At 42.8% G+C, this 27,580-nt stretch overlaps 5 protein-coding genes across 10 annotated transcripts in view; 2 read left to right on the top strand and 3 right to left on the bottom strand.

The window, feature by feature from the left end:
• The window catches only part of LOC116391785 (E3 ubiquitin-protein ligase RNF38-like), a 23,179-nt gene extending 21,730 nt beyond the window's left edge, over nt 1–1,449 (bottom strand). For all 3 annotated transcript variants that reach the window (XR_004213281.1, XR_004213282.1, XM_031862700.1), the window contains exon 1: nt 97–1,449. Coding sequence is in view for 1 of the 3 variants with exons in the window: in XM_031862700.1 (XP_031718560.1) it covers nt 97–418 (322 nt within the window). In the remaining 2 variants the exon portion in view is untranslated. The remainder of the gene's footprint in view (nt 1–96) is intronic.
• Nucleotides 1,450–1,840: 391 nt separating this feature from the next.
• On the bottom strand, nt 1,841–6,832 carry LOC116391828 (zinc finger CCHC domain-containing protein 7). Of its 2 annotated transcripts, none has more exons than XM_031862780.1 (8): nt 5,969–6,832; nt 5,164–5,216; nt 4,872–4,982; nt 4,205–4,342; nt 3,957–3,992; nt 3,759–3,863; nt 3,417–3,534; nt 1,841–2,719 (listed from the first exon to the last, which is right to left on the bottom strand). In XM_031862780.1, exons 1-8 carry the CDS (start codon nt 6,336–6,338, stop codon nt 2,244–2,246), a joined length of 1,407 nt encoding a protein of 468 aa, XP_031718640.1. In that variant the 5' UTR covers nt 6,339–6,832; the 3' UTR covers nt 1,841–2,243. The 2 variants fall into 2 exon arrangements, with proteins under 2 accessions (XP_031718640.1, XP_031718639.1); XM_031862779.1 differs by having other exon boundaries at nt 4,205–4,375.
• A 782-nt stretch (nt 6,833–7,614) lies between these two features.
• On the top strand, nt 7,615–10,492 carry LOC116391691 (paired box protein Pax-5-like). Its single transcript, XM_031862474.1, has 6 exons — nt 7,615–7,657; nt 7,769–7,934; nt 8,442–8,639; nt 8,725–8,756; nt 8,849–8,953; nt 10,350–10,492. The coding sequence occupies exons 1-6, from the start codon at nt 7,615–7,617 to the stop codon at nt 10,490–10,492; spliced, it is 687 nt and encodes a 228-aa protein (XP_031718334.1).
• A 5,008-nt stretch (nt 10,493–15,500) lies between these two features.
• On the top strand, nt 15,501–21,212 carry LOC116391760 (signal-transducing adaptor protein 1-like). 2 transcript variants are annotated; one of them, XM_031862644.1, is made up of 10 exons: nt 15,501–15,858; nt 16,046–16,117; nt 16,600–16,716; nt 16,874–16,930; nt 17,586–17,776; nt 18,034–18,165; nt 18,526–18,595; nt 18,672–18,774; nt 18,855–19,043; nt 19,159–21,212. In XM_031862644.1, the coding sequence occupies exons 1-10, from the start codon at nt 15,757–15,759 to the stop codon at nt 19,248–19,250; spliced, it is 1,125 nt and encodes a 374-aa protein (XP_031718504.1). In that variant the 5' UTR covers nt 15,501–15,756; the 3' UTR covers nt 19,251–21,212. The 2 variants fall into 2 exon arrangements, with proteins under 2 accessions (XP_031718504.1, XP_031718503.1); XM_031862643.1 differs by having other exon boundaries at nt 19,154–21,204.
• ankrd13d (ankyrin repeat domain 13 family, member D) lies at nt 20,443–27,558 on the bottom strand. Of its 2 annotated transcripts, XM_031862642.1 has the most exons (17): nt 26,712–27,558; nt 26,462–26,597; nt 26,263–26,387; nt 25,999–26,044; nt 25,339–25,482; nt 25,061–25,250; nt 24,808–24,874; nt 24,556–24,637; nt 24,175–24,236; nt 23,940–24,070; nt 23,679–23,836; nt 23,293–23,406; nt 22,962–23,134; nt 22,772–22,851; nt 21,957–22,199; nt 20,879–20,982; nt 20,443–20,770 (listed from the first exon to the last, which is right to left on the bottom strand). In XM_031862642.1, exons 1-16 carry the CDS (start codon nt 26,793–26,795, stop codon nt 20,919–20,921), a joined length of 1,899 nt encoding a protein of 632 aa, XP_031718502.1. In that variant the 5' UTR covers nt 26,796–27,558; the 3' UTR covers nt 20,443–20,770; nt 20,879–20,918. The 2 variants fall into 2 exon arrangements, with proteins under 2 accessions (XP_031718502.1, XP_031718501.1); XM_031862641.1 differs by having other exon boundaries at nt 20,443–20,982.
• Nucleotides 27,559–27,580: the final 22 nt, after the last annotated feature.

The raw sequence follows: 27,580 nt of genomic DNA on the forward strand, positions 1-27,580 counted from the left end.
GTGTGTGTGTGTGTGTGTGTGTGTGTGTGTGTGTGTGTGTGTGTGTGCGCGTGCATCTAGCCGGGCTGCAGGCCCTGTTTACTGAAGCTTGCTTACCGGCCCCGGGGTGTCTGTGAGCTCCGTGCGAAGGGTGGCGCTGCACCCCCGCGGATAGGTAGCCCCCCTGGGCGTGCTGCTGCTGCTGCTGCTGCTGCTGCTGCTGCTGGCTCTCCGGGTAGCTCCGACCACCGTGGTGGTGGTGGTGGTGGTGCGGCGCCCAGCCGGGGTTGCTCTGCTGCGCGTAGCTCAGCCCTCCTCCTCCGCTGGCGGTCATCATGCTCCCGTTACCCAGCGCGTTGCCGCTGCTTCCAACGTTGCCGCTCATGCCGAAATGATAGAAACCGGAGCGAGACCGCGACCGAGTCCTCGGGGGGTCCATATCTGTGGAGGGCGGCGGTGGTGGATGGACGTAGGCTGGAGAGAGAAACGGGCAGGAGCCTCCCTATTCTACCGCTTCTACGCGTCTCTCTGTCCACCTAGTTACCTCTGATGAACACCGGCTACTGCGAGTGTTTTCTGAGGCATTTAAAGCCGTTTGTTTTTAATATAATGAGACGAGACACCTGAAAACAGCCCTCATATGTCGCACGAGCACCATCTGCACCGAATCCATTCACTGCCCTCCTTAACCGTTATTTTATTTCACCACTTACGAACGTACACAAGTATTAAAAAAATATATTGTACTAATATAACAAAAAAATTATCAAAATACAATTTTCTGGAAGTTTTCGTCGTTACCCAGAACAACAGCTGAGCAAGTCTCGGGTTTTCTATTGTCTACTGTCAGGGTCTCCACAGTGAAATAAAGTATTTTTAAGTCCTATAGGAACGAGCCCGTTACCGACGCATTTATTAACGAGCAACTAAAGTTAATATCACTCGCTCTCTGCCACCAGAAGCTCGTTAAGTTAAATACTTAAACCCCTCAACACAAGATGGCTTGATGTCGTAGGTTAGCAAACCAGCAGCCCTGATAGCTGGCTGAGAAACAAAGTTATTAGCATATATTTGTGGATAAACTCCAACTAAATTACGACGGTTGGTATATGATATGTAGTAAAGTTACCCCCCTCTGCGTTGGTTAACTATACCTGCTCGTTCATTAGCATAATTTCGATTTTTCCAGCTAGCCCAGAGCTAACAGGAAGCGGGGTCTAGAGGGGAAAACAAGTCCAACAGTGCCGACATTACGAGCTAGCTAACGTCGCACTGTCTCGATGTTAGGCTAGTCTTTAGACAACGGTAGGAGCAGGTTACCTCGGACCGCACGAGAACACAGATAGCTACCTTTCCCGTCAAGGAACGAGGGCAATATTTGTCAAATTTAAATCCCCTCTCGCATTCGCTATCGAGTGTTTTCTCTGGTCAGCGGGGAGTGTGTGCAGATCAATCAATGGGAGTTTCACATCTCCGCCAAGTCACTCCTAATCAATCACAGAGCAACATGTAGCTCGTCACAAGACTGACACGCGATGTGCTTGTTAGTAAATAGCACAAACCCACAAGAGAGGAAGCGTTAACATTCGCACACCTATCAAAGTGAGATTTATTTCATTACTAACGGTCAAAGTCGATTTTAGGTAGCTGCTCATTTATCAGAGTTGACTACTTTAGTCTGGCAAACCCCGGGCAGCTGCTCAGTTCATTAATAATTCAGCAGCTTCATACCAGAAATACTATAAGACATCGCTTTGAAAGCCGAAAGCCACTTGTGTTATAAGGGTTTTCATGTAGAAAAACTATGTGGTTTGCTTAAAGCCTTCTCCGATATACTATATAAACCTAAACCCCCATGCTCGTATGTTTATACGTATCAGTCACACAATAAATTATGCACGAGGTTATCCGGAATCCATGTTTATTGTCGTCTTTACAATATAAACATACAAACACTATTTGCTAATTATTTGAATGCTATAAACTGCCATTATTTGGGGGGGGGGGGTAATAAACCACCCCTCCAACACTATACATGAGCCAAAAAAAAAAGGCATTGTGTAAAAAACAGTGTAAAAACATATTCCAAAATACTGTATGTTGAAAACTGTAATTGCATGAAACAAGCTTGCGGAACATGGTTAAAATTACAAAAACACATTTTTTTTTATTTGACAAAAAATAAATTAAATCAATCACAAAAATACAAAATACTTAACTATCCAGTTATATTTGATCCTCCTTGAAAAAGGAAAAAAAAATAATTATCTTTGTCTGTGGCGTACTCTTTGTTTTGGGGAAAGAAGGCTTTTGCTACCGATGTCTACATCACCATGAGGATATAAATCCCCACGTTTTATCCCTCCTCTCTTCTTCCACTTCTCAGCCTCTCTGCTCTTCTTGCTTCTGCCAGCAGCCTCATCCTTCCTCTTCCGCGGAGGGGGTGTGTACTGCTTGTGACCGCGGAGGTCTGCGGGGCAAACTTCATCGTCAAAGTACCTCCCGGATCCTTTCAGTAGTCCTCCTTCTCGTCTGGCTTGAGCGTCTCTCCTCAGCTTCTTCACCTCCCGTCTCTCTCTGCGCTTCTCTGGCCACTTCTTCCTCCTGCCAGCCAGGCCGCATGTCTCCTGCTTTGTCCTGCTCCTCCCCTGGATGGGCCGATTCTCCTCACCACTCTCGCCTGTTGCTTCAGACAAGTGCTGCTGGTCTGACGGAGGCAGGGATCCAGCACTCAAAAGCTCTGAATACACAGCATTGATGGAGAAAATGTCCTCAATAATTAGTGAGCGGTTAAAGGCGGTTGTTCTTTACAGCTGCACTAATTAATATTTTTATATAAACAAAAAGGTCAACATAAAGTGAAAGGGGCTGCTCAACAAGGCAAACCCAGAGCCAATTATCAACCAACTCCACAGTTCTTTGCAGCTCCACCGAGCACATTGTGTTGGTTTTAACGGCCCACAACTTTACCGTTTAGTTTCACTCTCACTGCTCTCATTAAATCTGTTTTTAGCGGCAGCAGGCAGCTGATAAAACCAAACAGACTATATGCCGAGCACCAAACGTGGACAGCAAAAGTTAGAGACCAGTCGGTGAACATCATGGTAGCTAAACAGCCAGACGGTTACCAGTTTATTAGGTACCCCAAGCTAAAACTAGGGCAGTCCAATACAACAGTCCTGCAAAACAATTCCTACCTTCATTAAATTCATAATAAAAAAGTAAAAAATGTTTTAGAGGTGTTGACTCAACTGTACAGTGATTTTGGGGGCTGAAATTTGTGTAGCTGTTATCTATTATTTTGTCCACATCATTTATATCAATGATAACTATTTAAATAATGCAAAATTATCATAAATAAAACACTATTTTAAGCAAATGTTTACATAATTGTATGTATAATAATACTGTATATACTAGAATATATGTTTTGTCACCTTTGGCTCTTTTCTGCTTCCTGGTGCGACATTGGAGGACATCGTCGATGGTGTCATAGTGGCAGACATACGGCAGTGAGGGAAAAGTCCCACTGATCATCCTCCTCTTAGTGCACTCCTAACACCGACACAGTAGATAACATTCAAAGTGAGTGAACTACAGTTAAGTCCAATCCAAAAGAAGATAGAGAAAAAGAGGGAGAATATGTTGTACGGAGGTATACAGACGGGAAAAGGAAGGCAGCGAGAGCCCTGAGACAGTGTAGACAGACAGAGAGATCAACTCAAGAAGGAAAGGAGACGTTAAAGGTAAAAGAAGGATTCCTTTCACTGGCCACTTACATAGCCATAGTGTCCCCTCTTAGAGCAGTTGTAACAATGAGCGGGGCATTTCTTCTTCCTTAGGATGTGGACTGTCCACGGCTTGACTGGAAGCTCTAACCGGTTCTGGAAAAAAGGTCAAACAAAGAACATCTATGCATCTTCTTAGTAAAGAAGGTGCGATAATAAAAGGGCAGTAAAGTCAAAACGCCAACTCACTGTCAAGTGGCATTGTCTCCACGTATCAGGGCAGGCCTGAGGGAAACCCAGAGAACAAAGGAGAAAATGACTCTTGAGCAGGAATACAGTAAAGAGCATTGTGCAGATTAGGAACTGTCAAGGTAGAGTAACACTTCATAAAATAGGCCCACACATGCCTGAGGATACACAATATGTCACCACACAACTGACAAATCCTTTCAAAGTTTCCATCCACACAGAAACCCAAACCCCCAACATAAACTCACATCAGAGAGGTGCCCTGACATCCCACAGCGCTGGCAGTGTTGGTTCCACACCCGGGGCCTTTCACAGGGCCCGGGGCCATGTGATGGCAGTCCACAGCTGAGGCAGGGGCGGCCCGGACAGTCTCTCTGGATGTGGCCCTGTGTCCCACAAAGAACACAGGTGGCACATTTCTGCTGACAGAAACACCAAAAATATGGCAACATTAATGTTGCCATAATGTTGTCGTCTCTTTTTTTTTTTTATTTGACAGCATAAACTTCACAACAGCAGAGTAACACATTCTAGGTTTAAACTTTATTAATTTATTATACTGTATTGATGCCTTTAAGGGGGAAATTTGTCTCTGCATTTGACCCATCCCTGTATATAGGGAGCAGTGGCCTGCCAATGACAGGCGCCCGGGGAGCCGGGGGTTCAGTGTCTTGCTCAGGTACACTTCGACACGTGGCACGTCCCAGTCGAGGATCGAACCGTTGACCTTGCTGTTACCAGACAACCCTCTTAACCCAGTGAGCCACGGTCGCCCCAAACTAAATAGTCGCCATTAAACTCCCACAGCGGTTATTTCTTCTACAAGACCATGATATCTGCTTTATACCTAACGACAGTGTGAAAGTACTTTATGTGTGTCTGAAAGAAAAGGAGTAGCTGAGTGTGTTCCTTTACCTTATGGTTGTAGCAGCTTTTGGGAAGGTGTCCCACCTTTTTGCAAATGTGACAGATCAGAGAACGACCAGTCATAAAATAGCGGCTGGGCAGAGAGCGATCAGCTCCGCGCTGGATAATGTGAGAGGACAAAGACGTGACAGATATTATTTAAAAGGCAGAATTGTAAGTTCATAATACTGTGTACATGCTGCAAAACCAGATGACATAAAAATAGTAGATGCATTTCCTTGAATAAATTAGCTCACCTGTAGCATTTCTGAAAATGAATAGAAAGTGAATCACACGCTACCTTGTCTCTCTCTGACACAGCCCAGGTATCCTTCACTGACTTCACAGCCTGGTCTATGACGGAGAGAAGGACCAAGGAGAACAGCAGGTTTTGTAGAGGTGAATGTATTCCACAATTAAAGTTATATTGGTGTTGTTCTCAGGCACAATACCTCTTGACATGTAGAACACAATTCAAACAAAAGAAAAAGTGAAAATAATATGCGTTCATTGTTTTACTTCAGCAATAACTTTTCATTAAACTAAGGCACAATTTAAAGCTGTGTTCTCACCATTTCAACTAAAATCACAAATGAAATAGTAAAATCACAAGATTTTAACTGAAGAAAATATGAATCTTTAACCATTCCCATAATGTTGAATAAAACAAGTATGCCTTGAACTACTGGGCCAGTTCTGATGATTTGTATTGATTTTTCCCTGTATTGCACAATGCCACCGGATATCAGCTGTCATCATAGTCATTCACTTACACTTATTAAAACAGGAGTGATATTATCATACAACACACATAGAGCGACTGTGGCTCTCCCGGCTCCACTAGTCCATGTCGATGTGTCCTTTGGCAAGACACTTAGCCCCAAAAATTGGTGTATGAATGGGTGTGGAGGTTAGTTAGTCCTGATGGGCTGGTGGCACCTTGCACGGAAGCCCCTGTCATCAGTGATGATGAATGATGACATGTAGCGTTAAAGCGCTTTGACTTCTATAAAACACTTTTGTTTTGCACTAGTAGTAAGGCTTTGAGACAGGGTACTAGATAGCAGCACGATGTTAACCCAGAGTGAGATCCAGTACGGTCTAACCTTCATCTCCAGAGTCATCCTCACAGCGGTCCCTGTAGCTCAGGTTGAGCTGGATGCTTGAGTCTCCCCCCTGCTCCTCTCCTCCAAGGAGCATCCACTCCTCGATGGGCCGGTCACTGTCCTCCTCCTCCTGCTGCAAGTCTAAACTGGAAGTAGGACTCGTGCTGCTGAGCTGCAGCGCTCGTCCAGAGGTGATGTTGAACGCCAGGAGGAGCGAAGGAGAGCTTTCCCTGCTGAGCCGTGCAGCCCGTTTACAGCTGCTGTGACGTTTCTGGTGACTGAACTTGATCTCTTCTTCTTCTTCTGAACTATTTAAGTCCTCAATAAAGATGATGTCGTCTTTGCTTCCTTGCTCACCATCATCTTCCATGGTATAATCCACAGCCTCAGAAACAGCAGCTGAACAGCACCACCTAGCGACGGCTCACTGCACTACTATCAAAACAGCGGTGGCTAACGGCTCATTCAAGTTACTACAACTTTTAAGTTGTTAGCAAAGGGCAATAAAATCGTTTGGTTGTGTTTGTTTTTCTTTGAACATGTAATTATGAGGTGTATATGTAGACAATCAAAATGTACAGACACGTGGGTTAACATCAGGCCAACCGGCGGTGCTATGCTCACGCTAAATACTGTTAGCTCTGTTGTAGCCAAGGTAGCTAATATAGCTAAATAAGTAAACACAACCACGTCAAATGAAGTCTACACTGGCACTTTACGAGTGCTCACCGTTTTTTTGTTAATTATAAATTTGTTGCGACTGCACACAATACACAATACTAATACTTCCTCCATACAACCGAAAGAGCTGTTACTTCCACTCTTGTTTAACGTTAGCTAGCGTTATATGTTTGAAGCAGAGGTTTGAAGACCATTTCCGGGAGTTAAAATGTTGGACAACCAAAACTGCACCCAGCGTTTAAAAACACGGAGTTAGACAACAAGTTCACTCCCGAAAACCCTGGAGTTGATTTTTGTAAAGAATTGTATTGATTTTGTCAACGTCTTGGCCTATCTGTCAGATACATTTATAGTATGTATATATAAAGATATATACAGTATATGGATGAATGTAATTGCGTAAAAAGTACTCTACAGTATATAATTCTGAAATGTATCCTAGAGGAATAGAAATAAATGGTACTCAATTTAAAAGGTACCTCAAAAGATTGGCCCACTGCATGTTTTTGTTTGAAATAAGTTTAAATCACAAGTAGCTCTAGCATTTTAGGGATTTTTGGGGCTTTAACTTTGGTTATTGAACGATTACCTGAATGAAAAATCAAATTAGGCTATCATTGCTTAGACTCGTGGGGTGCGTATGACTTCTGTTTTTCTAAAAATCCTGGCTACAGCTCTGATCAGCGCCTTGACTGCAAAAAGATAATGGAGCGCGTGCACCCGTGCATGTGCGCCCAATGAAAGGCTCCTGCAACTGTCCACCGCTCAGGTGCTGAGGGCACACTGCTGTCACTCCGCACCACAACCAAAAATATAGGGACAAAAATCTGAACAGTGCTCTCTTAATTTTTTTCTGTTTGAATGAGTAAATGTTTCGTCCCTGAAACCAGTTAGGTTAAACTTCATACCAAACAACGAGAAGTTAAGTAGAATTAAGCTACAGACTTTTTTAGAGTCAGTCTGTGATGGACGCACGCTTTGGACAGGTGCCGCTCACCGTTACGCACAGTAAGTAACGCTGTTTAAATTAAAGTTATGAGGTGCCACCTCAACCTATAGAGTAACCTAAGGTGTAGCCTACCCCATCACGGAATCATATTGATCCGCTCCGGTCCTCAGGGTACGGCGGGGTGAACCAGCTCGGTGGTGTCTTTATTAACGGGCGCCCGTTACCGCACGTGATAAGACAGCGCATCGTGGAGCTCGCGCAACGGGGCGTGCGTCCCTGTGAGATCTCCCGCTGCCTGCGCGTCAGTCACGGCTGTGTCAGCAAGCTACTGGCGAGGTAAAATGTCCTTTTTTAAAGCTTTTTTTAGCCTATTTATTGATATAAAGTGGTTCATATATTGATGAAGCAGATTTTGGGTGACTTGTATACATTTTAACAATATTATTGCCTATAAGAATTATAATAATAATATTTTTAACGTTTCAAGTCACAAGCGTTACACTGTGCACAGCACATTTTAAAAAGTTAATGAGTAATTTGGAAATGTATCTAAAAACTGCACACTTTCATGTCTATGCATAATATTTGCAGTTTAATGTTGGACCATCCAAAATATGCTGTGTGTGGTCATCCATGAATGCATTACTCAGAAATTAATTATTTTTTGAGATATGAATCTCAAGACTATGTGGTTTTCCTGTTCTTTAAATCTACTCTGTGCTGTTTCTCACTTTATTTCATATTATATATATAGATACGTGAATCACATCATCATCTTCTATTATTAAACTTTCTCCTCAGGTAATATGTTAACCCTGCTGACATCAATATTGTAAAATTCAGGTACAATGACACAGGAAGCATCAGACCGGGCGTGATTGGAGGCTCTAAACCCAAAGTGGCCACTCCCAGAGTTGTACAGATGATCCTACACCTGAAACACACTAACCCCACCATGTTCGCCTGGGAGATCCGAGACAGGCTGCTGCTGGAGCGAGTGTGCAACCATGACGGCGTGCCCAGCATCAGCTCCATCAACAGGTATCGACGAGCAAGCGCATGTGTGTGTTTGTGCGCTTGACAACACAGATCATTAAAATGAGTTGAGATCCCTCTGTCTTTACAGGATCATCAGAAACAAAGTACAGTCCGAGTCTTGTGAAGTTGGTACGTTTTTCTGTCCCTTCTACTCTCTCTTGACCTATCTGTGTGTTTCTAATGTTTCCTAACACTGACCTCTGACTCTGCAGTATCATCGGCATCATCTGTTGCAATGGGAACAGCCTATTCCTCTGAGTCCACCTATTCCATCAGTGGAATTCTGGGAATAAGGAAATGCAGCAAACATGCAGAAGGTAAAATAGTCTGTGAATGGGATCAATGTATTTGTGTGTGTTTTGAAAATGAATATATATGTGAATATTTGTTTCTCTTGTTTTGGTAGTTTGGAATGCCATAAGATGGATAATGGACGATAGTCTAACTGCGGCTTCACCACTACTACTTGTTTCAAAATTGGAAACCTGACAAATAAACATCTAAATATTTTTGTTTTGTTTGTTTGTTTTTCCAGAAATTTAAAACTTTGTTTTAATCTGCTTTCCAAGCTATAGTTCCCATTGTTTTCCTGCTGTCAGCAGCTCCTCCATTTTTGTCATCAAGTGTTCTTCATCACTGAAATAAATCAGACCATCTCTAAAACAAGTTGGTTCTAATTTCAAAAAAAGAAATGACCATTCTCCCCTGTGACTTATAGTCCTGTGTTTAAAAAACCCAAAATGTCAGTCTCCACATAGATTAAACATGTTGAGTAGATGGATGTATTTGCAGAGCAGACACAGAGATTACAGTGGTTACAGACCGATGAGTAAAGCCGGTGGTCCTGTGTTAACATTACTCTGGCTGAAACAACCTCCGCAGCAGGAGCTCCACCTCATGGCCCCAGGCTTCTGTCCTCTCAGCCAGCAGGCTCTCTGCTTCTCCCTTCCTCCGCCTCACCCCAGCCTCTCATTACAGGCCAGATTACACCTCCACTCCTCCATCACTGCAGCCATTAGAATAGGGGATTGCGTGAATTAATATGCATCCTTACAGCTAGGAACACACACGTGCATGTATTTTGTCATTCTACTAATTAGATCAAGGCACAATTGCGGTAGAGGGATGGAGGTAGGGAGAGAAATAAAAGTGATCCTGTTTTGTTTTCCAGGAGGGGACGTCTCCTGCTGCGTCTACCACCACCAGCCATGTTCCTGTAATGAAGCCTGGGGATGGTCCCACCCCACCCTGACCTTTTACCCTGGTCTGCCAGCTAATCATAATCCAGACCTCTTAGGTCAGTCTGCATCAAAGCGTGATCACTTATGTCTGATTTGAGTTGAGCCTTATTGTGTTTCTCTCATCTGTCCTCTTGTTTAGGGCGTCCGTGTCATTACGGCTGAACGGGGCTGCAAAAGACCTCCTGATTATTAAAACATGGCTGACATCGATTTAGAAACACAAATCACAATTACAAAGATGTTGAAATAAAACTGAAATGATATACTTCAGCTGTCATGTTTTATTTACATAATTTGGAGTCAACGAATATATACGCATGCTGTTGTTTCAGACTTAACAGAGCTTCATCATTCCAACATATTATCCCCCATCCCTGCCACCCATGTGGCCATTTTCTCCTCAGCCAGTGGTTGAGGGGGGGCATCATTATGGGCCCCGTGATGGAGAACAATGCCTGTTTTCTCTCCTTAGTGTGCGTCTCCCTGGCCTCCCCTCCAGCAAGAGGGATTAAAGGAGGAGATGGGAGATGCCAGAGGGACCCGAGGGGTCAAAGAACACCGCTGAGAAAGAAATCTGTGGCCAGCGATGGGCATCAGTCTGTGGGAGGCATGTAGAGAGCAGACATACAGTGCCAAATGTTTTTACTGTGTACATCTGCATAGTTGTATAGGAATGTTTTGTTATAGATGTTCAAACTTCTGCAGTTTGCCAAAATACGTGTGCATAGGTTTGCAACTTAAAGGTGCAAAGCGGGATCCCACGAGTTACTTGACATCACACACAATCAGTTTTACCTCTGAGGCCCAAAATCACATTTCTTTCTCAGGGGGCTTCACAGTCTGTGTACAACATTCAACATCCTAAATTGAACTGAGTCGTCATTACAGCAACATATCTAGTAGAAGCTTTTATCAGCAGGGGGCAGTAGTTGACAGTGATGTGCTTGGTTATAAGCAACAATATCAGCAAGTTTGCACAGAGCTGACACCTTTAAGCTGCAGCTTGTTAAGACGAGATAAGAAACAGATTTTTACAAACAACAAAACTGAACTGACTGCTCACCCTCCAGCAGTCTCCCAGTAATGAGCTGTTTTTAGGTATTAGTTTTGCAGCCAATTCTCCAGCGAGCATTATGAGGCAAGCCACAGTTGCTAGGAGAACAGTGGCACAAGTGCACAAGGCAACCCAGAGGGGGTTATTTTTGGTCTAGACAACAAAACCAAGAGGTACCCGATCAAAGACCTCAGGCTGTGATATAACATGAGCCAGGCCTGTCGATGCCCTAAATTACACTGCGTATATGCATAGACAGTCAAAAGCAGTTTTTGAATTAACTAGTGTATATTTTTTACCTGGTGTCGTGGAAATTACCCGAAATGCACACAAACAGTTAAAATGATGCACAAAACACTGATAGGTTTAAAGTAAAACAATCACATTGTGATAGAGACAAACCACGTTAAGGAGTGTCTCAACATCAAGTCGTGTACAATAAATCGCTATAGCACTCCGAGGACAAAGAAATCACATGACTAACTTCAGTGCCACTTATATACAAGAAGAGTGGCCAACAGGTCATCACTAGGGTTGGGTACCGAAAACCGGTGCCGGTATGGTACCGGTTCCTATACGACCGGTATCTACCGGACCGAAATGCAACGCAGATTTCGGTGCCTGAGCCGATTGAAATACTTTTTTGACACTACTCTGATGACTCCGTCCTAGGTTAGCTAACGATGCTAACGATAGCATCGGTCCTCCGCTCCTCACTCATAGTATTATTACAACCGGACGAGCCGTGCGCGCTTAGAAACAAACCCCTCCATCATTCTGGCGAAGCTTCGGCCATGATTTATTAAAAAAAACAAAGAACGAGATCTGTCATACGGCTGGCAGGCTACTGACTTCCTCTATCGACATCCGGGTACTTAGCGCTAACATGCACAGGCACGCGAAACCTTCTTCTTCTTCTTTGAGGTGTAGTGGCGGTTGGCAAACGACGAATTGGCGCATTAGCGCCACCAACTAGTTAAATAAAATAAAATAAGTCAGGAGAGGTCGTATTTTGCAAGAGAAGGCATATATGCTCATATTTCTGCAAAATAATTGCTGAAGTTTGAAGCTGTAGTGTGTGTGTACAGAGTGTGTGTGTGTCTGTGTTTATTTATATTTATTTAAGTATACTATAAACTGTTAACAGTTAATATATTGTTCATAGTTTGAAGTTAAAAAGTTTGAAGCTGTAGTTTGAAGCGAAGTGTTTTGTATTTATTTATATTTATAGTATACTTTAACAGTTAATATATTGTTCAATTTGAAGAAAAAAGTATCGGTTCAGGCACCGTTTTGGCACCGGTATCGTTTTAAAAGTATCGTTTTAGCACCGGTATCGGAAAAAACCCAAACGATACCCAACCCTAGTCATCACTGCCCTTCTCCTCTATATCTGTAACCATGTAGAATGTGCAACAAGCTTGACTGTGTGTGTACACTTCAATGCTTTCACAGCTGCTCCAGAAGATATTTGATATGAACCAAAATAATTTTTCCTTTCAGGCCTACGATGTGGACATCAAAGCGACCTAAAGGTCAGCGACCTAAGGAGCTCCAATGGTGGTGATGATGACGATAATTGTTCACAGTGTCCATCACTCAGCAGCTGTGGTGAGTTCAAAGACCACCGCTGTCTGGCTCATATCATGAGCATCTGCAGGACGTATGATCAGGCAGCAGTCGGCGGTTTATTCTCACAGGTAAAATTACATTAAACAGTGATTCTCAACTGGTGGGTCGCGGACCCGTTTTCAGTGGGTCGCGGTACTTTACCTGATAAACCAAAAAAAAGTTGTGATTTTATTCTGAAGGGCATTTTTTATGCAGCGCAATTATTCCAGCATTTACGGAACTTGTTCAGCGGTGCAGGAAAAACACCGACCAATACGTTGTGAATCACATCACGTGATAAAGCTCAGCCAATCAAATATGGGCATTCTGACAAGTTTCCTGACTTGAGTGCGATGTACACACACCGTGACACACGGGGGAGAGAAGAGGATATACAGAGCAGAGCAGGACCGCTGAGGTGTGAGTTGTGAAAGTCAAATCACAGGATAATCTCCAAAAGAGAAAATTGGCCAGAAAGACCAGTCATTAGACTCTGACTGGACAGACTCATATAGGTGAATTCTTCCTACACTAAATTCTCTTTTTAGAAGATGAGGAAGATGAAGAAAATATGATATTGTGGCCTTTTCAATTTACCCTGAATGAATTGAATTTAAAGCTGCAGGGCAATTCAGTGAAAATAACTTTTCTAAAATGAATTATGTAATGTAACTTATTTTAGACTTCTTGAAGTATATATATATATATATATATATAATTTGGGTTGCGGCTTGTCATTAAGGGGTGATGCAGCCAGAGCAGTTGAGAACCACTGATGTAAAAGGCCTTCTACTGCTGCTGCTATTATATCTATTTATCCAGCTATGCTGGCGATGTTGCAAATAGACTATACAGCCGCACTGAGGGAACAGGCCTTTTCCTGACCATTGATGATGATAATATAATGAGTAAGTAGTAGTAAGTAAACAGTAAGTAAAAATAAAAAATAAAATATCTCTGAAAGTCTAATTTATAATGTTTTTGTTGGTTTTAAAAGTTATATTGGGTTGTAAAATCAGTCGTTTTGTATCAATAGCAGTACATGTGCACAAAGGTTCTGCAAAATGTAGAATAATAATATTTTATTCATATTATTTTTTGGGGGTCATAATTAAGATGACATACACATTGTTTTACAACATGAAATATGTTGCTATTTCTTTTATTACACTTGGTTGTTGTCGTTAATTTGTATTACATTTTTTACTGTAAAATAAACTTCTCTTTTGGTATAAACACACTATAGGTTGAAGCACAGAGAAGGAACAGGCGTGGAGAGAAATGGCTGTGGATGACCTGTGTGCTATCTTTTCTCCTGGCATTCACTTTCCTCAGTAAGTGATTAAATGTTTATCATGAATGTACTGAATGAAAGAAGTTCACAGAGGAATTTCCTTAACGTACAACCACTTATAAAAGAGCTCGATACACCTTACATCAGAGTGGCCTTTTATCAGATTTATGAATGAATAGTTACAGTATATGCCTCTGTGACATCAGTGTTTTCTCTCGATCCCAGTGATACACAATGTTTTTGTCTCTTTCTAAAGTGGGAACAGTTGGCAAAGAAGACAATGATGCACAAGACTATGTAAGCCCAAATTAACTCAAACACTCATTCACAACTTCCTTAGACAAGACAAAAAGAGTCTCTCTTTCTCTTTCTTTTAGGATGCTGATGTCTTTCTTCCGTCCAAAGCTCTGTGGTTGATGGGATGTCTGCTGTTCTGGACTGTTTGGTTGCTCCTGCGTCTCCTCCAGATGTTCGTCTCGTTGATCAAACTCTTGCTGTGGTTCATCTCTATTTCTGCATCCCCTCTGTGTTGCTGCACGTCGTTTCTCCTGACCTGCGTTATACTGCTGCTACATTATACATGTAATGCTGTGTTTTTCGCAACCACCATTCCTGTGTACGTTTATGGCATGTTTCTCTGTGTTTGCATTTCACTGCTCATTTTCGCCAGGTGAAAGTCAAATGGATCACGTATACCTCTCGGATATCAAAACGTTTTGAAGGAAGAAGAAACACATTCTTTCTCTTAGAAATGAATGTTGTGTTAAATTTAAAAGCAACAAAACACACATCCTTACTTGGTCCGGTATGGTCTTGGTCACGGTGGCTAATGTTAGCAAACATTGGATAGATTTTGTGGAATAAGAGACATTTTCTCTATTTGTGCTGTTAAGTTCAATCATTTGACATAATGGTCACTTGCGTCCACACAGGTCTCTATTTGGCATCGTAAGATGGAGAAATATGAACTTGTGAACTAATTAGCTGTTTAAAATAAAGCATCTTTTTCATAATGACAAACATACTGTATCTATCTACTGTTTTATAGACGTGGTTTTGTTGATGCACGTCAATTTAATGTCGTTTTTTAGGTGCAATGCAGCAAGCCAGAAGTTTAGAATTAGAAAAAGTATCAACATGCCTGCCTCTTTTTCTGTCCTCTTGCAATATATTGACACTCCTCTAAAAGTAAAACTACATTTTACAAACATTTCTTTGATATTATAATGAATTTCATCTACATTTATCCAGCAACTGAAGCCTAACCCCTAGCTGGTCCAGTGTGGGTTGAGGCTGTGTGTGTGTGTGTGAGTGTGTACTGGCTGTGTATATTTCTTTTAATTTAATGATATAAACTCAAGCCAATAAAAAGTCTAAACTGTGACTGAATATTAACAAATTCTCACGCAAGAAATCTCCCTGAATGCATTGACACCACGCTGATATTGAGCATGTGTTAAATGGAAATAATTAATCCGGCTTGCAAATTAAGACTGACTTTATAACTCGTAATCTGTGTGTGTGTGTGCAGACATGCTTGCATGCTTCATTGCCGTGTTTCTTAGTAACGCCTAGGTTCAAAGTCCACAAGTGGATTATATTTGGGGATTCTTACAAACTACTTCCTTCTTTATAAATCACTGCAGCGTTTCCTCATTCTCAGAGTCCAAACAGCACTAAGACTGAGGGCAAAGGGCTAGAGGAGATTATCAGTGCAGGTTTATGGACCAGTAATCATAACAGATATAAGACTCATTGTGAATCCATCACTGCTTTGAGAGCTTCACGAGGAATCAACAAGGAACAAAACTCTCTCAGGACCCAACTACAGTGTTTGGTCAACGCTAATGAAAACAGAAGATAAGTGAGCCAAAGCTTAAACAAACCAAGCCAGTCGAAGCTCATTGATTTTGCAGGACGATGTCTTTGCCAGCGAGAATTGTTCACAAGAGGAGGGCCACTATCACAGATCTGCCTCTTTACTACTCCGGACAGCTGCTGAAGAAACTCACCAAAGAGAAGGTGAGGATGAAGACGGAAAAAGTCATGCAGACAAATGTGTAGAATTTAGAAAATGGGTTATGACTACATGGGTAATAAATGGTGGTGTTTGCAATTTCAATTTGTTTTATGAGTGCCTTAAATTCTGTTTAATTTGGGAATGTTGTGTCAAGAACAGACATCCATAATGACAATTTTTGATTTTCAGGATTTCAAGAAGTACTACGGAGAGCTCCGAGGAGCCACACTCTTTCTGTACAAAGATGACACACAAGACACGGTAAGCAAACGGTTAACTTTGCACTTCTATCTTAAGCTTTATGAGTAACTATACAGACACGTAACATATTCTTATATATTTGTTTTTCATATTCTATAATAATTATTCTTATTCTCATTTTTTATTTCATCTTTTATTTCATTGTGGTTATTGTTCTGCACCAATCATCGAGTCAAAGTCCTTGTATATGCAAATATACTTGGTAATTCACCACTTCTGATTCTGATTCAGCAGCATTAGGATATACAAAATAACAAATAAATAAATCATATATAATTAAACGGTGAATCTAACATTTGTTTCCCCGATAATAGACATACAGTTATAAACAACAACACTGTTGAAGGGATATCAGAAAGTAGGTGATGTGCAGACACAAAGATTTATTTTTCTTATAACCATATCCTTAGTCACTCCTCACTTTTATTGATCAAGCATGTGTCTGATAAAAAGTGATAATTCTTGTTTGTTACCTTTGTCAGTACACAGAGAAGTTGGACTTGGAACGGCTAAAGTCCATGGAGTTAGATTCTCCTTATCAGAGGAAGGAACCCACCATCTTCACCCTCACCCTGCACACAGAGGAGGTGCAGCTAAAGGTGGGGTTTTTCTCTCTTCTCCGAGATTGAGTCAGTCTAGGGTCCATGTAACTCAAAGAAAACTGACTGGAATTTACAAAAACTTTTAATTTACAAATAAATATTATATGGAATGTGGCACACAACCAAAATGTCTGCCGTTTGTGTGACTGTACAGATGGAGAACGCTGACACAGGAGAAGAGTGGAGGGGTTACATCCTGACTGTGGTCAAAGTAAGCAAACACAGAGAGACAGTTTCTGTTGATGGTACCGAATAAATATTGAGTTCTCGTAAAAAAAATAAAAGAAGAAGCAAAAACAAACCCTTAATGTCCAAGTTTGAATGTCCAAGTATTTAACTACACACAACAGCACAACTTCTATAATTGTATTTTTTTGCACTCTTTTGACAATAATTATTTTCTGTGTGTAATACTGTACCTATTTCATACACAAAGCCAAGCTCAACAAACCACAGAAATCAAGTATTTCCTGGTTAATGGTTAATATGGCTCAGGATGCTTCTAGGGACAAACTCCCAAGAAGAAAGCAGCAATATCTGCAAAGTGAAAGTAAAGATTCAAGTAATCTATTACATATGTGACAGAGAAACTGCATCAGTAAATATTTGGGAGTGGGTGGATGCAGGTGTTTTCTGTTGGATTGATGAAATGCTGCACCTGAACTCTAAGCAGATTGGGTAAACACAGGTCACAGATTTCCTGAGAAAGTTGATTCATTTGATTTCTCAGAGGAAGTCAAGAATTTACAACCACACACACCGGGATGTGTTCTCTAACTTGTTACAAATCTAAAATTGACGATTAGTAGATTAGATTATTAATGACAATGAGTAAAACAGTGTTGACGAGCTCCGTTTCCCCGCAGAAACAGATTCCCAGTAAGATGCAGCTGCTGCCTGGCCAGATGTTGCTGCTGCAGGATGCTCTGGATCAGGAGAGGAGAAGAACCAGGGCGTGTCCAGCCCTCCCACCCCGACCGCCCTTCCTCCTCTCAGCCTCCTCCTCCCCTACAACGCCCAAAGACGAGCTTGACCACTGCGCCTCAGCGCTTCCTGCGTAAGTTAAGAGAGTCTGTCTCCAGAAACAACTATAGGACCAGTCTATAGATGTTCAACACTACAGGAAAGACAAAACTAAAAGGTGGACGGAGATTTTCCTGTGAACTTTTGACATCACTGTCCGTTTATCTATTCCTGTTGTCATAAATTGCTGAACACGTTCTCGTCCCTTGCCCTCTGACACAACACACCCTCATCTTTATTACCTGCACTGGCAATGAGGAAGTGCTTCGTGTTTTTCTTCGATTCCTGCAGGTGTTTCCTCAGTGTGACTCGGCAGGAGGCTGAGCGAATGTTGGAGGAAAACCCAGAGTGCGGAAGCATCATCCTGCGCCCTTCCACCCTCGCCAACAACTACGCACTAACCCTCAGACAACTGACGCCCAGGTCTGTCTGAAATGTACCAAATTATATTTAGGTTACACTTCTCAATTCTCACAAAGTCAGAGTTAAATATCAGGTTTTCTTTCCTCTGACAAATGAACAGGAAGAGCAGCACTATTATTTAAAATTTACAAAAAAAGTATTTTTCTACATCCAAGTATAACAAGTGTTACTGAAGTCCCTCACTAACATATGGATCATTGTTGTGCCCGTGTAATGTAATTCATGAGATGCTACAGCTGGTGGATGAACACATGTAGAGGTGGTGGCTGTTTTTTGCTCATTCCAATTTGTTTACATTTCATATAATAATATATCAATGCGTGATCAGCAGTAAGCAAATAATCCTCGTTTGTGTTTCAGTGGGCCAGTCATAAAGAACTTCAGAGTGACCACCACAAACTCTGGGTTTGTCATCGAACTGGACACGGCCGTAAGTCCCATAGCTCTATAAAGCTATATTCATCTTCTTTGTCTTTGCTTGTCTTCATGTGTCCTCCTCTCTGCAGGTGACGGTCTCCTCCTTGGACGACGTACTTCAATACTTCCTTGAAAAGACGGAGTACCGTCTTCATCCCTACATGGAATTTCAGCCCTACGACACTTGCATCGGTGAGAAGAATGCTGCTGTTACAGTCTCAGTGGCATGTGCACAACTCCTAACAATGTTTGTTTGTGTGTGTGTTCAACAGATGTGTCACCTGCTCCAAAGTGTATCAGCATCACCTCAACTACACCTAAAATAGTACCCAAGGCACAAGTGGCCCCTATGCTGCGTTCACAGACCAAAGCCGAGCTTCTGCCGCCTCCAACCAAACAAGAGGAGGACAAATATGTGGTTCCTGAGGATCAGTGTCCTGATGTTCACAACCTAATGCTAGGTGAGAATGAGTGAATGTTAAAGTTAACACTATAACAGCTATAAAAGTGTGCATGTGAGCGAGTAAAGTCAGTCTAAATGAGTACATATATATGTTTTTCTCTTAACTAGTTCAGATGGATGGAGAGCTTCGGGAAGTTTTAAAGTTACGGAGGGAAAACTTTTACACAGAAACGGACATGATGGAAGCCACCACAAAGAGGAATGAAACCACTGTAAAATCCCACTCCGGCACAGCACAGTGGACCACAGAGAGTGCCGCAGAGTGAGGCTTGTACTGCTGTTGCTCGGTGAGGACCTCACTAGTCTTCTCATTTAATAACTAACTTTTAACTTCAGCTGTGAAATTACATGCTCCACCTTAAGTGTCTTTCAAAAATGCACTGGACAAAGTTTGTGGCGGTTAAATTAAAATGAAAAAAAGTTCTCAATTTCTTAAAGTAAGGGTCTCAAATTTAAACTAGGAAGGGGCAATCGGTAGAGTGCAGATCAGCTGGGTCTGCAACGACCACTGCTGTACTGTGTGATTGAATACAACCCACACTGGACACTGGTCTGGACACCGATGAGCTGTAACACGCCATAAAACACACATCATTCAAACAAAAAAAAAGCAGCGATGTATGCAGACAACCAGGTCAAAGCCGTCGTATAAGACACTTCATACAATCTTTCCTAAAACTAAACTAAACCCACCAAGCCGTCTGTCTGCTACAGCAGTGTGTGTATTGGTAGTTCCATTAGCTGTTAGCCAAACACACCGTTCAAAGCAAAAAGATGGTTCATCTTGGTTTAGCATGTTAGCATGCTAACATGAGCTAATTAGCACAAAGCACAGCTGAGGATGATAGGAATGTCAATAGCTTTGCTTATATTTAGTAAATATATAATATAATAAATAATTAATGTATTTGCCAGCCAAATTTACAAATAAGACTAAACACATGGGTGACCTTCTGAATCTGGACCCTGAGCTGTTAGTTTAAAACCTCTTCAATTTAAATACACAATTTTTATATCGCGACAGTAGCCTACAACTTAAACACTGAATATTAAGATATATTAGTATTTTCTTGATGAAAGATTTACAAAATCACTGTGACCGTTAAACGACGTAGTAAAGTATCTTTTGAGTATAAATGACGAGAGACTACAGTTTAATACAGACAACTTTATGACCCAGATTTGAATAGATTAGAATATGATTTAACGTTTATTTTCATATTCACTATTAATGACACAAACAAGATGTATCAATGAGATATGGATGTTTTCTGTTTGGTAGTTTGGAAGGTTATCATGTTTCATGTTTTTGAAAAAAGAATGATCGAACTGTGAAATTCAAAACGTAATCTTATGTTTGCTTCTTTCTTCAAAAGCACTGGATGAAAAAAGTGTGATCCAGGATGATCATTATTCTTTATTTTTCACACACAGTAGTAACCCAACACAAATGTTACAATCATATCTTTTTATAAGTTATTCCATTAAGATTGTATTTTCTTATTTTTCATAATTATCGTGGAACATGTTATAGGATTTAAGTTTAAGGATCATTCGTCACTCAATCAAGACAGCAAGACCGTGAAAAAGATTCAATAAAAAAAGAAAAACAAAGATTGCCTCTCTTTTGTCTCCTCCTTTCACTGTAGCGTGTTTCAGAGCACCTCCTCTTATTCATCCCTCCCACCTCTTATATTCTGCGCCTTCACAATCTGTTGAAGCAGCCTTCGTGTGAGAAAGACAAATAAAATATCTGTAATAACTTAACATCTGAGGATTTAAAAAACTAAAAACAGAATAAATTAAGAAGATTGTTCCCCAATGAAGACACACCTCCATTGTTGTTGTTGTTGTTGTTGTTGTTGTTGTGACATTACTTCTCGGTGAGTGACAGCTGCAGGATCCTCTCCAGCTCATCCTCTTCCTCCTTCTGCCTCCTACGACAAAAATAGGAAATAAAGCAGTCAGAACAATGACAGCCCTATAACCATTACTATATCTTTACCCGGAAAAAAAAAATTCTGATAAATTTTCTGATGTTATTCTTTAATATTTTTTAGATCACGTGATAGTTTTTTTGTAAAACAAATCTTTGTCCAAGTACACTACATTTGAAGGAGTCTGTTTGCAGGCTCATTCATGCCTATTCTAAAAATAAAAACACTGCAACTAACAGGTGATGGGTTATTATACTGACTTAGTATTTAGCTCCTCTGTAATTCATTTGGAGAAGCAAAAGCCTTTGTTTCAGTGCATCACAAAGGCTTCACTAAACAGACACACAAGAACAGACGTGCTAAATATCCTGGATTACAGCAGGTACATAAATAGTATATTTGGGGGAGAGTTCCCTGTAAATACCGTAATCTCAATATTCCTGAAATCAACCCTGGTCACAGATTACAGCAGGGAAGGAAACACTATCCTTGAAAGTCGAGGTGAAGTAGTCAGATTATTTCGTCAAGCAGCCAAGGCATCAAACGTCACTAATCCAGGGACTACTCCCACAACCTCGTCTGAACCATGTATTTATTGTACCATCTTGGTATTAAAAGGTGCACAACTAGTGAAAATATTCTGACACCCACTGTGCCAACAACAGTTTGAGATGGAAGAGCAGACTGCAGCGATCCCTGTGTGGGAACTCTCTGTTGAAATTGGAGGGAGACAAAAAAAAGTGTCTTTATTCTACTTTTCCATTTCTAAAGCCAGGCAGCAGGTGGTGCAGGTGTGTGGGTGTCCTTCCTCCGGGTGCGCTGGCTTCCTCCCACAGTCCAAAGACATGCAGGTCAGTTTGTGAACGACCGTCTGTCAGCATACGCATTAGCCCCGGGATAGACTAGCGAGCTGTCCAGGGTTTACTTTGTCTCGGGTAAGCTAATGCGGGCCAGATTGTTCCCAACCGCCTCACCTGTCAATCTCGTCCTGCTCCCGGCACGACATCTCCATTGCGATACGCAGCTGCTCGTCGAAGCTCGACGCCACACCGAAGTGTCCCGACAGCCGCGGATCGGTCACTGCGCTGTAGGAGAGCGGGGAGTTGGAGGTTAGGGTGGGGTCAGACACGGGGGAGACAGCAGCAGGCTGGTCGGGGTCGGCCGCGTCTTCGTCCTCTCTGCTGCCCAGTGAGATGGTCAGAGACTCCTGGATCGCCCTGAGACAAGAAAGAGATTAAGATAAAGACCGAAGTGTTATTAAACAAAGAGAGATATCTTAAGAGGGAAGCTTCGCTGCTGGGCTTCATTACAGGACGTCTGGGAGTCGCTGCTCCCGAGAGAAGGTGGAAAGAAAAAGCTAATCACCGAACTCTATTTAAAGACGTTTAATTAAATTACTTCAGAAGCCAGAGGTTTCCCTCATTCAGAAGGAATTATGAATAGACACGAGTTAAACCTCATGATGGTTCTACAGTAACAATTTTTTATTTATTTTTAATTGTCTGGGGTGAACTGAATTGAGTTGATAGAATAAGCTGCCTGGATGACAGCCTCCAGCTCTTATTTTTGATAATCTTTGTTCATAAAGTACAAAATCTAGGGGAAAGAAATCTAAGAAAAGGCGTATCAATATATACGTACATCTCTGCTTGTGCGCTTGACATTGAATTACAAAATTCATGGATGCTAGATTGCTAAATGCTTGATAAATAAGTGATACACAGTGTTCACCAGTTTGAACAGCGTGAACCTGCCTGTAAAGGAAACGAGAGACTGAAGCTCAGCTCACCTCTCCAGCTGAGTGTCTTCCTCGAACAGCGGAGACTGGGGCACCGGGCGGCTGTTGGTCAGGGCCTCCCATATGGTCACCTAAAAACCCCACATTAAGGTGTTAAACAACTGGCTTTAGATGTAAAAAGTAAATAATCAATTCCCACATAGGACGCGTAGCTCTAAAACTATACATCTTTGACTCTGACCTGGTCACTCTCTGTGCCGGCGTCCAGCAGGCTCTGCTGGATGGCGAACTGCAGTAGGTTGTCATCCTCGTCCCTCATTGGCTCGCTGCGGCCTGGACCGAGGGTGGTGTAGTCTGCGGGGGGCTCAAACACCGAGGGGTCCACCTCACACTGGAAGGGAGGTGAAGCTTGACCTGGGTGAAGTTGAGTTACAACATTACTGTACGTGCAAGTAAAAGGTTTGTCATTCCAAAAAAATGACTCTCAAGCCTGTGCTCCGTGCTGGAAACAACACCACAGCGCCTTACATTTTGAAAAAGGTGCAATGTCCTCATAACTAGCTTATATTTACCAGCTTCTTCGGAGCCCTCTGGTGTGTGAACCGTCACAGAGCTGACCAGCTCGTCGCAGCCACACAGGTTACTGAAAGTCACTCTGGCATTCAACACGTGAAACAGGGGAATCTCTGGGGGAGTGAGAGTTTGAGAGATTTAAATGGCTGATTATTCCAGGAACACCAGCGTGAATGAAAACACACAGTAAGAATCATGGACGTCGAGGTGGGTGATGGCAAACAGAAAAAGCCTGAACCACGCATAGAAGCGACGCCAGAATAAAGCTTATATTGAGCGACAGCTGAAGTACAGAACTACAGTGGTAGAGAATCGAATAAACTCAAGACATCCATCTCGCTCCACAAAAGGAATTGACCCTCACAGTGTGACCTCACATACCCACCTATCTTGACAGGGAAGCCTGGCGGCAGGCGCAGGGTGATGAAGTCACGCAGCTTGGCAAAGTGGGCGTTGGAGATGGCCATGAGGTCGATGATGGGCGTCACCTGCTCTGCCAGGGAGAGGGGGTGACTCTCACTCAACCACAGTGTCGCCTTAAACCTGGAGAGGACACCGAGACAGAGAAGAGAGTTTTGAGTGAACTGGTCCAAGATGAAAGCTTCAAGTGCTGCTGAACTTCAGTGCTTCCACGGCTGCATCGTACCTCTGGACTTTGCTGGTAAGCTCGACGGGACGTCCGATGTCCCGGCCGTTCAGGGTGAACTCCGGGTTGAAGTACTCCTCAGCTGTGATGGCTGTGGGGTTGTGAGGACTGGCACACTGGGACACATTACTCTGACAGAAAGCCAGAGAGAGTTATAAGTGACGGTGTTCATCAAAGAAAGCTGTGGGTGGCGTGCATGTGGATGTGATGCAAAAGGTAATGTGGAGACTCTTACCCCATTGTGGGCTGTATGTTGTTCAGCAATCCCCAGGAAGGACTGCAGAGGGGTCTTTGAGCCTGAGTGGGAATAATGTAGGGAGATCATCATCAATCTGCTCTATTGTTTGCTCCACAAAGAAGGCAAGGGACACACCTGGAGCCAAAGGAGCACTATCATACACGGACGAAAACAGAACGTTGTGCTACCTCGTCACCTATTGATAGTTTATATCTCAGTTTTGACAACTTAATCTTTTAAATTTAGGCTCAGATTTATCTGCGGTTGTTCTTTGGCCCAATAACACTAATTTTAACACGATGCTCCTTCTCCATTTCTACACTTCTAAGAGCACAAGGACATAGTGTGTGTATCATTTGTGAATGAGTGTGTAATCACCTTTGCTCCTGGACTTATCCTGGTCTGACAGATGCTCTGTCCTTGACCGAGTCACCAGCTCCACATTGGTGGCACTGTAAACCTGGACACACATAAAGACAAAATACTCTTCAACAAACTTTGTTTTTTTTTTTTTGTTTTTTTTTACACTTTGTTAATTTCTGGTCCCAAAACTGTACTAAACTCACTTCCAAATGGCCTAAACTATGTGTTTCAGTCATGGTACACTCGGTTGGCTCAGCGATCACTTACCTTCGCTTCGTACCCGCTGACCGCCTCACTCTTCTCAGAACGCCAGCCCCAGATTCCCGACTTGTTCCTAAACAAGGAAAGAGATATAGTAAGGGCTCACGGCACAGAGGTTATCAGTATTTGTTTATTGTTAATCGTGGAGACGAAATGCATGCATGCGTGCACATAATAAATGGCGCTGCAGAACAAATCAGGCGGGATCTCGATGAAATGCTTCTAGCTTGTAGATCTGTACGCAGCATGCGCTGATTACCGTTCGAAGGCAATGTTGCGTGTGTTGAGGTGCGTGGAGACGATGGGCGATGTGATTCTCTGGGCTGTGTTCTCCTGCGATGGCTGCATGGCTGCCAGGAGGGAGGGCGCGTCACGGGGAGACAACACCAGTGGCTCTGTGTACACCACCTGCTTCTCATGGTCCACCTCCATCACCACGGCACCTTCATCTGAGAGGAGCACACAAAAGTCAAGTTTTGTCAAGTTTTGATGACAAAATCCTCCATCAACCTCAGCTGTTAAAGGGAGCACACACACCTCCGCCCTTGAAGATATAGCTGCGTCGTCCTTTCAGCCAGGTCATGTGTTCGAAGCCCAGGAGGGTGGTGTCCACACGGAGGCACGAGCCACTCTTCCACACTCTGTAGACGTCACTGGGACACACCTTCGACACCAAGGGCACTGAGACGAGGACCGAGGAAGAGGAGGAGCAGTTTAGAAACAAGAGGCAAAAAGAAAAGGGGAAACCAAACAGGGAACGGGAGACGTAGAGTGAAGAAAAAGCAGATTTACATGGTGGGTTGCAATGTTGTCTGGAAATCTACAAAAGTGCTCTTGAGTCTGGTCTCGAGACCAATCTCGATCTCAAAGTACTACACCAAAGGAGAATGATACTAAAGTTTTCAGGTGCAAAAAAATTAAATTAACTGTTTATTTGATAATCTTCTGCAGATTAGAGAAGGCAAAGTAATCCAAACACAAGAGACCACATTACATTATTGAGCAGTCCTGTTGAATACATTACAGATAACACTGTAGGAAGGGGATCAGTCACTTGTAGTGGGTTCCAGTTTGAAATTAACCTGCCCCGTCTTGAGTGATGTTTCAAACTGACTGACACTGCTGCTGGAGGAGCTGTCCGTCTACTGTGGTGCTGAAACTGACCTCTGTGAAAACACATTAAAGAAACACGCTCACCCCAGCTGGTGAACTCCCACTTCATCTCCACATAGAAGTCCTGCGCCTGGAAGAGACCAAGAAAATGTTTTTTGTGTACACCATCTTATATTTGTGTCACCTGGGTTCAGTCAAGCTTGAGACTTGTGGACATGTTGGGAACATACGGGGACCATAATAAATTAAAAAAAAGATGCACTTTGTACAAATATTTAACAAAGCTTTAAGGCGTGGTTGATGTTTCGACCTGTGCAACAGGTTGAGGCCACTGTGCAGCAAACATACCTGTCTTAGTTTGCTGAGCAGCTCTGGGATGCCCGCCAATCTCTCAGTGGCACGTTTGTAGTCTCTGTACTGAAGCACCAGCTGAACCAGCTCAGGGTCCCCGGTGCTCACCGCCTCCTGCAAGACTGAAACATACTTCCACATGAAATGCCAGAAAGTGTTTCTTATTCCCTCTGCAGCCACAGCAAGAAGCACTTACTAGTCCAGCCCTGTGCGTTATTGTATGTCGTGTCCGCAGAGTGCCTGAGCAGCACCCGGGCTGCCTCCAGGTGGCCCAGACACACAGCCAGCTCCAGCGGGGTGCGCCCTCTCGGATCTAGGCGCTCCACATCCTGCTGCAGAAAGCAAACACAGGAGCAAGCATGAGCGCAATGCAGTGCGACCTGCCAAATGCATCTGTACAACACATCAACCGCCCAGTTGTACAAATATAAAGCCTCCTTGCTTACCTCTTTCCTCTGCAGCTCTCGATCGAGCTCCAGGTACTGATTGTTCCACACCAGGAGATGCAGAGAAAACGCTTCTTCGGCCATGGTTGTCGTCCGCTTGACAGTTTTAACAGGAGTAAAGCTATGTTTGCAATATGACTTCTGCAGCGACACCACAGCAGACTGTAGCAGCGAGTTCAGCGCTGCTCGGCACACCTGGTTAGCTAGCTAGCTAGCTACGTAAACTGCAGAAAATGGGTAAACGTTGAATGTGTTTCACTGGGAAACCCTGTCGCTGAGCAAATATATCCAATAAGCTAACGTTGGACAGCAAACAAAGTAGAATGATGTCTGTTCCTGTTTAAATTAGTGGGCTGAGTTAGCTTGGCTAACTCAGCCCACTAATTTGATGTAGTTAACTAACAGCTAGCTGAGCTAACGTTAGCTAACTGGCTAATAACATTGTTTCCTGCTCCTCTTGGCTCCTGCTTTCCATTATTCACGAAGTCAAACAACTATGTCAGCCGGACAAGAGAGCACCTCCAAAGTCCGTTCATTTTCCAACACGATGGATTATGTTCTTAAGTTAAAACATATATTTATATATGGGTGAAATCGCCGGCTGATAAAGTTAGCTAGCTATCCTGCTGTTCCAGCAGCCACCCCCGGTTACATCGCAGGGTTGTTGCGGGTGTGTCAAAAATGAACAGAGATCGGCCTTTATTCCAGTTCCACATCCAGGTCACTCGAGCATCCGATGTGTTGGAGGAGACAGCTGCTGCCGATCACACTCAGCCCGGCTAACGATCACCAAACCAGACCACATCTGTCAAAGTCCGCCCGTGCTCCTGCGCGATGAGTGTGTTTACAGTTGCTGCTGCTCGCTTTAT

The sequence above is a fragment of the Anarrhichthys ocellatus genome, unplaced genomic scaffold (genome assembly GCF_004355925.1).
Source record: "Anarrhichthys ocellatus isolate YVR2014 unplaced genomic scaffold, GSC_Weel_1.0 scaffold27, whole genome shotgun sequence".
In the NCBI taxonomy this organism is placed as follows: domain Eukaryota; kingdom Metazoa; phylum Chordata; class Actinopteri; order Perciformes; family Anarhichadidae; genus Anarrhichthys; species Anarrhichthys ocellatus.